The 11,771-nt window shown below is 37.4% G+C and overlaps 1 protein-coding gene and 1 pseudogene across 1 annotated transcript; one reads left to right on the top strand and one right to left on the bottom strand.

Moving 5' to 3' along the window:
- Positions 1-556: 556 nt before the first annotated feature.
- LOC110759867 (uncharacterized) lies at positions 557-2,421 on the top strand. Its single transcript, XM_088248137.1, has one exon. The coding sequence runs from the start codon at positions 886-888 to the stop codon at positions 2,419-2,421; it is 1,536 nt and encodes a 511-aa protein (XP_088104263.1). The 5' UTR covers positions 557-885.
- Positions 2,422-9,436: 7,015 nt separating this feature from the next.
- Positions 9,437-10,449, bottom strand: LOC148296752 (uncharacterized; annotated as a pseudogene).
- Positions 10,450-11,771: the final 1,322 nt, after the last annotated feature.

Here is an 11,771-nt window from a genome sequence, read left to right as displayed (position 1 = left end):
TTGCTGAAACAAAGCTTGCAATATGACCTACGGAACTGGACTGGCAGGGGGCTGTAGCCATAATGAATTTGTCTTTAAGCTCTTCATCAATTCATCCAAATTAGGCCTTAACATGCTTGAATTGCATGAATTATGTTCTCCAAAGCCATCATTGTTACCTAAAGCTCAATTAACTGAAAGATAAACACAAAAAGGATTAAAAGCACAAGTTTAACTCAAAAACATAACCAAATCATAAGCTAGAAGGGTAAGAAATAATATACAATTATGAACCGATCACATGCCTCAAACACTTATGGGTCCTTGTAATCGACGTTTTCTTGTGAAATGGTTTGATTCATTTGTTTGGTTGGAGTATAGAAAAGAGAAAGATGCTGCATTTTGTCTTCATTGTTATCTTTTTAAATGCGACTTTGATAAACAAGGAAAGGCTGGAAGTGATGTCTTCACTGAGAAAGGGTTTAAAAATTGGAGGAAGGGACCCGAGAATTTTAGGGACCATGTCGGACAAGTTGGAAGTCTTCACAATAAAGCTACACAACATTGTACAGATTTAATGAATCAGAAGCAACACGTTGAAACCATTGTGATCAAGCAGACAGACCAAGCTCATATTAATTATCGCATTCTATTAACTGCCGCACTTGATTGCACTAGATATTTATTGCGACAAGGTCTCCCTTTTCGTGGTCATGATGAAAGCGAAACATCTAGCAATAAGGGTAATTATGTTGAGCTTTTGCAATTTCTTGCTGATCATGATGAGAAAGTTTGTGCCGTTGTGTTTGAGAACGCTCCAAGAAATCTCAAGTACATTGCTCCTAAAATTCAAAAAGAGCTTGTCAATTCTTGTGCCGCTAAAACCATTGATGCAATTATAGTGATATGGACGATGCATTCTTTTCTATATTGGTAGATGAATCACGTGATGTTTCAATAAGAGAGCAAATGGCGGTGGTGTTGCATTATGTGAACAAAAAAGGGCAAGTAATTGAAAGGTTTGTAGGTATCCAATATGTCTCTGATACGACTAGTAGCGAATTGAAAGAAGCAATTGAGCAGTTGATTTCTTCAATAAATTTGAGTATGTCCTGGCTACGAGGACAGGGGTATAATGGTGCTAGTAATATGAGAGGTGAGCTCAATGGTCTTAAAACACAGATTTTGAGAGAATATCCTCAAGCATATTATGTCCATTGTTTTGCACATAAACTACAACTAGCTCTTGTAGCCGTGGCAAAGGGAAATGAAAACATTGCTACTTTCTTCACAACGGCTAGTAGTGTCGTTAATATTATTGGAGCATCGTCTAAGCGTCGTGATGCACTTAGAGAGCAACAACAAAAAGATATTATGAAAGCTCTTGAAATTGATGATCTTGAAACGGGGCAAGGGTTAAATCAAGAGACTACTCTCAAACGTCTTTGTGATACAAGTTGGAACTCACATTATGATACTTTACTTAGTATTAATACTATGTTTCATCCCGTGGTGAAGGTGCTTGAATGGATTGTTGATGATGTCAACCAAGATAATTTAGGTGAAGCAAATAGGTTGTTAAAAGAAATACAAACTTTTGACTTTGTGTTTCACCTATATTTGATGAGATTTATATTGGGAGTCACAAATGATTTGTCAAAGGCATTACAAAAGAAAGATCAAGATATTGTGAATGCGATGATGTTGGTCCAAAGATGTAAGCAAAAGCTACAATCCGTGAGGGATGATGACTTTAATGATTTGCTTGGCGAAGTATCAAGATTTTGTGGCAACAATGATATTGACGTTCCTAACATGGATGATTTATTTGTACCACAAGGGAGATCACGACGTAAAACTCAGAAAATCACAAACCGCCATTATTATCGTGTGGACCTATTTCTTACTATATTTGATAAGCAACTAGTGGAATTGAATAATCGCTTTACAGAGGTAAATACTGAATTGCTCATTTGTATGGCATGTTTGAGTCCGGCTTATAATTTTGCAACTTTTGACAAACAAAAAATACTTCGTTTTGCTAAATTTTACCCACAAGAATTTAATGACCGAGACCTCATGAAGCTTGAAGATCAACTTGGGCTTTGTATTGTTGATATGCAGAGCAGCACAAAGTTTTCATCATTGAACGGAATTACTGATCTGGCCGAAAAATTGGTGAATACAGGAAGGAGTAGAATATACAACTATGTGTATTTACTTGTTACATTGGCTTTAGTTTTACCTGTTGCAACTGCTTCAGTTGAGAGAGCTTGTTCAGCTATGAATGTTGTGAAAACACCATTGAGTAACAAAATGGGGAATCAATGGTTGAGTGATAGCTTGGTTGTTTACATTGAGAAAGATGTTTTTTCTTGTATTAGTAATGAAAATATAATGCAACATTTTCATGATATGAAACCTCGTCGGCAACAATTGTAGGTTAATTGTAATGTTATTTTTTTAATTAATTATGAATAACATTAGTAGTGTTTAAATGATAAGGATGTTTAGTTGTTTTTTTTTTTTTTTTTTTTTTTTTTTGGAGCTCTTAGCTTTTAAAAATTGCACCTCCGCTGAAAAATTCCTGGGTCCGCCGCTGCATCAGACCCATTTCCTATGTAATCCCTAAATCAAATTAGCGCTACAATACTTCATTCCATGTCATAGTTCTTGATCAACCAAGGAAAGCCCACGAGAATTCTTGATCAACTAAGGCAATTTGCTTGGCGATTTCGCCAGTGGTTTTGAGGGGGATGATGGTTCTTTCAATTGCACCAGAGACATCACGGCCAGGCACACCATGAGGAAGAAGATGAATTTTAGGGACAACATCAGTACGACGTGGCCCTTTCGAATGCCCATGTTGGAGAGAGAGGAGGCAACTGAACGCATGGCACGTCAGAGTTGAGCGTAGGTGATTTGGCAGCCGTTGAAGCCGTCAATAAAGGTGACGGTGCCACAGTGGCCCTGAGACGAAATGAAAGTGGTGATATCTAGAGAATCATGTGAGGAAGTGGTATAGGCTTGCGCTTGTTGTTGAATGCCGACCTGGAATTGTAGAATCCGCTCTTCGACCTCAAAATCCCAAACTAGAGTTTCAGCAAAAGGACTTTGTTAGGTTTATGGCCGAGAACTCGGGGTTTAATGGCGTTTCCACGATTCTCAATGGTTTGGTGGGTTTGATGGTTAGGGGCCATTGAAGGAACAATAGGATTTCAGGGTTGTGGTGATGGTGGCTCTAATAGTTTGGTGGATGAAGAACTTGCTAGCTTGAGAAGGATCAAATTACCCTCTACTTATGTTTGTTTGTGCTTGATAAATCACGGCCATAAGCTGGCCGAAGGAACCCCTTCTCTCGGCCCTGGCACTTGTTTGTAAAACTAAAACGCGGCGTTTCGCCAGGGTACTTCGCCTTTCTAAAGACAAAAGAAGAAATGCTGAGGCATGATCATCTCGGCCTTAGGTGCAGGCCGAGGCCGAGGCCGAGCAATTTCACGACCAGAGGCATTAAAAGCAAATCATCACGTGACAACAGGGTCCCAGGCTTCATTTAATGAAGTAGTGCCTGTTTAAATGCAGCAAACCCACTGGCCACATAGGAGCATTTAATGCACGAGGGAAGGTGGGAAGTGATTGAAGTCAGGATTTGGTGATATGGATCAGAGTGATTAGACGTGGACATTCTCACAAAGAATTCTGACAGCTTGAGATATTGATTCACCAGCTATCTAGGCCATAAATGCGTCTCCACGGCCAGAAGTTCAGAACCCACGATCGAGAGCGGCGGCCGAGATTCACCAGGATTTCTGGGGTCACACCACCATACTTCACGATCCCAAATGTCGATTGGACTGCCCACTTGCTCTAATCAAGCTCCACCACGCAGATTTTCAGCCTCGATTACTCCTCCAGGGACTCTCCCTATAAATACAAGGCTCGAGCTATATTCAAAGGGTTCAACACCAAAACAAAGCCTCCCACGGAGCAACTTATTTTTTCCTGTAATGCACTTTCAATATCTTTACTTGCTTTCCTAGGAGTAGTGTTAGGTTGTAAGGAAAATCCATTCATCAATATATCATACGACCCTTGATTTTCAAGGCGCCGGAGCACCATCCTTGTTGTTCGTTCACTCACCCCATATATCACACGACCGCTGCTCCCTGAGCAGCGCGCCGGAGCACCGCCCAAAACCCACCACCAACACCATCACTCAACGGCCTTGTAGTTCAGGTCGTGGACCTAACAGCCGAGACCAGTTCCTCTCTCGGCTACAATCGTTTGATTAAGAAGACGAATTCAAACAGGCGCACCACTTATCCATCCAACACTCATCAACACATCGACGCACGGTAGACCGTGCTGGCACGCCCGCGCACAACCGCACCGCACTCAAAAGCAGGAAACCGCGTGTTAACGCATATCCCCTCGGCCCGGAACTCCAGGCCGTGAGATTTGCGCGGCAGACAATGTTCAACATGCATGTCACGTGAAATTATTGACGACATTGAGGATGAAACCTCACAAAATCTAACGGCATGTGCTAAATTGACGATTTAAATTAGATCGGGTGTTGAATTGGCTAATGTTTTTAGTTAAGGGGGTTATGTTCGATAAGGGTACGAGTTGAGGGGATATTTTGGAGATTTTTTCATTTATTTTTACCTGGGGTGGAAAATACTATCACCAAACCAGAAGATCTAGAAAGAGAAGGCAGTGCGAGAGAAAAGGGGGAAAAAAGGGCGATTGATGCGAAATGGAGAGATATAGAGAGATGAAGGTGTTGACAAAGAGAGGGGAAAAAGAAGAAGACGCTCATAAAGAGATGTGACAATTACCCTCCATTTGAATGAAGGAATTGAAAATTGCATAGAATTTTAAAATGGCGGAAGTTAGATATCCGTTATTCAAATTTCTGGCAATTAATAATTTTAGTGTTTGGACTTAAGTATGTTGAATTTTAGAAAAGACATAAATTACATGGAAAAACGAATTCCAGCTCTATTAGAAATTGTGAAATGACGCATCTTTTTTTTATTTATATTTTTGGTTCTAAGGGAGCCGAAGCTTAGAAAAACTACATAAATAAACTTATGGGTCTAGCAACTCCACTCAAATATTCTAGTAGATAATGTCCAAATCCTTCAGGCACAACCTCCCAAATTCTAGTTTTGAGCCTAGAGCTGCCAAGCTATCCACATGGCAATTTCCTTTTATTTATTTATGAGTAATACTGTAGTCTTTGTACAAAAGCATCTTTTGGCAGCTAGTCACCAAAATGTAATAGTGATGCTCTTCTTCCAAATATGAAAACAACGTTTGCATAAAAATTTGGGAATCAGATTTAATATCAAGTGGGTGTAAGCATTTACTATATGCAAAATAGTCTTGAACCAATTTAGCACTCAAACCACACCTTAACACAAATTTGACAATTAAACAATAGAATGATTAGAGATAAGACTTACTTGAATTAGCCATAATCAGATATACAAGATGATCTTCTCCTCTCAGTATTCCAAAATGTCAAGGCTTTCAATAGGACAAGCATGCAGAATATGAACGTGTGAATATGAGAGCAGAGACCAAGCCTTTTATACAAGTTTCTTTACAATTGACTCTCCTATTAAGAGACAACTTATAGCCAAAACATGGAGATAATGGATGATATCCACCTCTTGTAACAGTTATTCCATTTAATCATTATCTGAATAAAAGTCTCATAATATCTTAATTTAAATATAACTCTATTTATTATTTATATGACTACACCTCATAATAATGAAAGGGTACTGATTTTCCCACTCTCTTTTTATCCACTTACACTCCATTTTTCTAAATAAAAAGGAGTGTAGGTGGATAAAAGGGGAGTGGGAAAATCATTTCCCTAATGAAAAGGCAAACTCACAAAATATATGGAAAAACTTACATTCTCCCACATGAGTGTAGCCAATTCATCAAACAAAAAGTATCATATTGAATAATCAATAGTGATCATTGAGTTATATGAAATTATAGATGACTTTTGGCAACTAACCATATTGATATAAAGAGCTGAACTTTAGAAAACTTGACACACTTAAATTGCACCAGCACTCTAAAATCACAAACTAATCATATCATAATGTAAATGTTGCATACATGGAATAAGAAGTGCGAGTCTCGGTACCATGGGACTCCCAAATTTCGTTGGTCATATGATGTCATGAACATCATTCCATTTCAACATAACTTTGCAAAGACCTCATAAACACAACACTAAAACCAGAAAAATATTAAAATATTCAAAGGTGAAGTATTGCCTTACTCCCACCTTCAAAACAGATAAATCGAAGCTTGTAGATCAATTTTTGGCACTAGTCTTTGAAATGCAGTCACATGCAAAGCTTTTGTTAAAGGATTTGCTATCATATGTAAAGTGCCGAGATGTTCAATATCAACAACTCCATCTCTGACCTTGTCCTGAAGCGTCAAGTACTTGATATCCAACAGCCTTGAAGCATCAGACCTTTTATTGTTTTTGGCAAAGAACACAGCTGAACTATTATCACAACATAGCTTCAATGGCCTCTCTATACTCTTGACAATTTTCATACTGTGAATCAAATTCTTTAACCAAACACATTGCTTTGCAGCTTCAAAGCATCCAATATATTCATATTCCATTGTAGACACTGATCTGGTAGTTTGCTTCTTACTTCTCCATGAAACTGCACCACTAGCTATAAGGTAAACATATAGCCACTTGTTGACATTCTATCATCAACACAGCCTCCCAAATCAGCATCTGAATAGCAAACTAAATCAAGTGAATCCACATAATGATAACACAGCACATATGATTTAGTCTTTTGCAAATATCTAAGAACCTTTTTGCTTGCATTCCAATGAGCAATAACGGGATTTGATTGAAACCTTCCCAGTACACTTAGTGCAAATGCCAAGTCTGGTCTAGTACAAACTTGAGCATACGTCACACTACCTGCCAAGGAAGCATAAGGCTTATCTTTCATAGTCTCAATTTCAAAATCTGTCACAGGACATTGATGAGTGGAAAATTTATCACCCTTACCAATGGGAACATCACCACCACTACAACTTTCCATGTTGAACCTCTTAAGAACTCTGTCAATATAATTGTTCTGAGATAACCCCAAAACTCTTCTTGACCTATCTTTAACAATCTCAATGCCCAAAACAAAGTGAGCCTCACCTAAATCCTTCATATCAAAACTACTAGAGAGCATACTCTTAGTATCTTGAAGCAATTGAACATTTGAACTTGACAAGAGTATATCGTCTATGTAAAGAACCAGAAAAATAAAATTGGACTTCACCATTTTCATGTAGATGTAATTATCAAATCTGTTTTCAACAAAGCAAATGAAGTCACAACCTGATCAAACCTTAAATACCACTGTCGAGAAGCCTGTTTAAGTCCATATATAGACTTATTTAACTTACACACAAAGTTCTCTTTCCCCCTTTCAATGAATCTTGGTAGTTGCTTCATGAAAATATCTTCTTTGAGAAAACCATTGAGGAAAGCAGTCTTCACATCCATTTGGTGTAATTCAATATTGAAGTGTGTTGTGAGATCCATGATAATTCTAAAAGAATCTTTGGTTGACACAGGAGAGAAAGTTTCATAGTAATCTAAACCTTCTTTTTGTGTTAACCCCTTTGCAACTAGCCTTGCCTTCAACCTTTCAAATCTTCCTTGAGAATCCCTTTTAGTCTTGTAAACCCACTTGCAGCCTATGGGTTTGACACTAGTAGTAGGCTCAATCAAAGTCCAGACACCATTCTTGTCCATAGAAGCTAATTCTTCTTCCATAGCAACTTGCAAAGAGTTGATTGAGAACTTTCCATGGCTTCTCTATAAGAAACAGGATCATCATGATCTCCAACATTAAATTCAACTTCCTGTAAATACACCATATTATCATCAGGAATTGCAGAGCTCCTCGGTCTTTGAGATCTTCGAAGTGCAGGCTCATGATTAGCTGGTTTAGGTTGTACTTCTAGTTTTGGAATAGGAAACACATTTGCTCCCGCAACTGGTTCTTCAAATACTTGTGGCTATGGGACATTATTTGTAACTATCTCAGATGTTGAACATGGAATTGACATTGGAATTGACACTGAGTTTCTAGAGGATGCAACTGAAGTTTTATCAATTTCTTCAAAAATATAAGAATTTTTTAACAATGAGGAAGATGTGTTGAAATCCTCAATAAACTTAGCATTATTAGTCTATGCAATTCTTGTATGCAAAGTAGGACAATAAAACTTAAATCCTTTAGACTTCTTAGAATAACCAACAAAGTATCAACTGGTGGTTCTCATATCAAGCTTCTTTTCTGTTGGATGATAATGCCTAGCTTCAGATCTGCAGCCCCATGTATGAAAATGATTGAAGTTTGGTTTTCTACCTGTCCATATCTCAAATGGTGTGGAAGGAATTGACTTACTTGGTACTCTGTTCAAAATGTAATTAGCCGTCTTTATGGCTTCGCCCTACAGAAATTCTGGTAATTGAGAATGAGACAACATGCTTCTAACCATATCCTTCAGTGTCCTATTTCTCCTCTCTGCCACTCCATTTTGATGTGGAGTTCCAAGTGTTGTATACTGTGCTACAATGCCTTGCTCTTGAAGAAAAATAGCAAAAGGATCCTTTTGTTGTCCAGCCTTTGTATGCTTGCCAAAATATTCTCCACCACGATCTGATCCTACAACTTTAATGGTTTGGTCCAACTGATTTTCAACTTCTAATTTGAAAACTTTGAAACAGTTTAAAACTTGTGATTTTTCAGAAATCAAGTACAAATATGAATATCTAGAAAAGTCATCTATAAAGAGAACAAAATAGAAATTTAAACGTATTGTCCTTGTTGGAAATGGAGCACAAACATCTGTCATTATCTCTAACAAGTTACTACTTCTACTTGAGTTAATTTTCCTTGTGCTTGTGGTTTTGCCTTTAAAACAATCAATATAAGTTTCAAAATCATTGAATTCCAAATCTGGCAATATCTGTCTTTTCATTAATCGTTCCATTCTATCCTTTGATATATGCCCTAATCTTCTATGCCAAAGCATAGAAGATCTGTCATTATTAAGCATTCTCTTAGAAACAGAATCAACAATATGGAGACATTCATGAAAATAAGTACACTGAAGCTGCCACAAGTCACCAATAAGAAAAGAATAACCAAATAATTTATCAAACTGATTTTTGTGAAAAATACGAATACTTTCGTCATCACCAATATAAGAAAAACCATCCTTAACAAGCTTTGAAACTGAAATTAAATTCCTTCTCATCGAAGGTACATAAAGAACATTGTTCAAGACTAAAATAAAACCAGATGACAACTCTAACTTAACACTACCAACAGACTCTACTTCTACTTTTGTTCCATTTCCAACAAAGACTTTGTAGATCTCTCTATTTTGGTCCTTCTGGCTTTTGAATCCCTGCGAGGAATTAGTGATATGAATAATGCAACCAGTGTCAAACCACCATGAGTTTTGTGGAATAAAAACCAGATTTGTTTCAACAGTAACAAAAACATCAACAATTTGAATACCTTTCTTAATGAGCCATGCCTTAAAACCAAGGCAATCTTTTCTCACATGCTCAGCATATTTGCAAAAGAAACATTTTTTGAAAATTTCTTTGTTAGGTTTAAGACTAGAACTAGTGGTAGCAGTAGAGTTTTGAGCAGGCACAACAGAGTTATTAGCATTTTTCTTTGAATTGGAATATGAACCTGTTTTAGGTGCACTAGTCTTCTGATTTGGAATTCCAGTTTTATGGACTGTAGCTGCTTTCTTTCCTTTCCTAGCATGAACCAAATTGACAACTTCAACTTTGCCCTTTTTCAATCTCACCTCCTCTTGATAGCAAATGGCAATAAGTTCATTGATAGTCCAAGTCTCTTTCTAGGTATTGTAGTTGATCTTCACTTGCTCATAATCTGAAGATAAGGAATTGAGAGCCATATGAACAAGGAATTGATCAGTAATCTGCAAAACCAGATTGTTGAGCTTGGTTGCCACATTAACAAGTTTGAGGAGATGCTCTCTCATGCTCCCAGTTCCATCAAACTTGGTTGAAGTGAGTGTAGTAAGATAAGAACTAGATTCAGCCTTGTCAGACCTCTTAAACTTTTCCTCCACAGCTTCCATATAAACCTTGGCAAGATCACAGCCTGGAATGCCACCTCTAATGTGCTCTTCCATTGAATTTTTCATTATAAGCAAAGACATATCATTTGCTCTCTCCCACTTCTTAAAAGCATCCTTTTCTTCTTGACTACTGACTTCAGTCAAGGCTGCTGGCTTAGGCTTCTTAAAAGCTATGGTGAACTCAAGTAATCCCAAATTCATATCAATCTGTTGCTTCCATGTCTTGAAGTTGGTCCCATTCGGTTTCTCAATGTTAATAAGGTTTAACATATTGAAACCTGCCATTAATTATAGTAACAAAACATAAGCTTTGAAGTTCACAACAATTGTGACTAAAACTGATTCTAAATGCTTTAGTCATACTTAAGTTATAGAAACTGATCACACCTTTAGGCAAGAAATCACTCTATAAATGCAATGAACTATCAAAACAAAAATTTGCATAGCCAAGCATAAAGCACAAGAATTAGTACAAATTCAACACCTTTGGGTGAGATGAAATAATACTAACCAAGTTTTCCATGACTCACTAGACATTAGTTTATAGCCAAACCCAATAGACAACTTCATTGGAAGAAAATCTACCTATTAATCTTTATAAACTACAAATTGAGCATCAAAATTGATTTTAAATAGCAAAGGATCAGATAAACCACTTTGGCAGTTTACCCATCCAATCCCAAAATCAACCTAGTATAATAATCTTGTTAATTGAATTAAATCAACAAAATTCATCAAAAAACCATTAGACAAATCAATTGAGACTGAATTTGATTCCTAATGTTTACTGATGGAATTGAATGATCAGCAAGTAGCATCACAAGTGCATCGAAATATAATGAGATAAAATTACAAGGATAATCATTAATGCAGCGGAAAAAGACAAAAGAGACAAGAATAATCATAAACGACACAATTATGATAAACTTTAACCAAAGTGGATGAGTTTAAGGCTTAATTGATAGCTCTGATACCACATGTAAGCATTTATTGTATGCAAAATAATCTTGAACCAATTTAGCACTCAAACCATGTAACACCCTTGACCCAATTTAATCGTTTTGTTCAATTTATATAATTGTGAAATTACAATTTTGCCCTTGGGAATGTAGGGTCACTTTGGTCACTTTTTTATTTGGAAGGATTTTGGGGAAATGAGTGGCACCATTGCATAGAGCTCGTCGATACGGGTTCGTGGACATGCGGCACACCCAATTCCGAGTTGTAACAAAGGAGGAAAAGTCTGAAAACGAAAAAGACGTAAAGGGAATTTTTAAATTTGTTACTGTAGCAAACAACACTATTACAGTATCGTGCTACAGTAACCGGGCAGTTTTAAATTTTTTTTCTTTTTTTTTCTTTTTCTCCTTCTTCCTCCCTCTCCCCCTTGGCACACAGCACCTCCCCTCCCCCTCTGTTACTATTTATCCGACCCAGTTTTGGGTCACCACCACCACCACCTCCGACCACCAAAGGCGACGAAGTTGATACCAAAAGAACCAGCATGTTGTCCTCTTCTTACCCCACCCCTCAGCCGCAGCCATTGCTGCCGCATTTCACTAGAAAATACCAAAAAGTCGCCGATTTTTACC

This window comes from Prunus avium, chromosome 2 (assembly GCF_965620075.1).
Source record: "Prunus avium chromosome 2, drPruAviu1.hap1.1, whole genome shotgun sequence".
Lineage (NCBI taxonomy): Eukaryota > Viridiplantae > Streptophyta > Magnoliopsida > Rosales > Rosaceae > Prunus > Prunus avium.
This window is presented reverse-complemented; position numbering and strand designations above follow the sequence as displayed.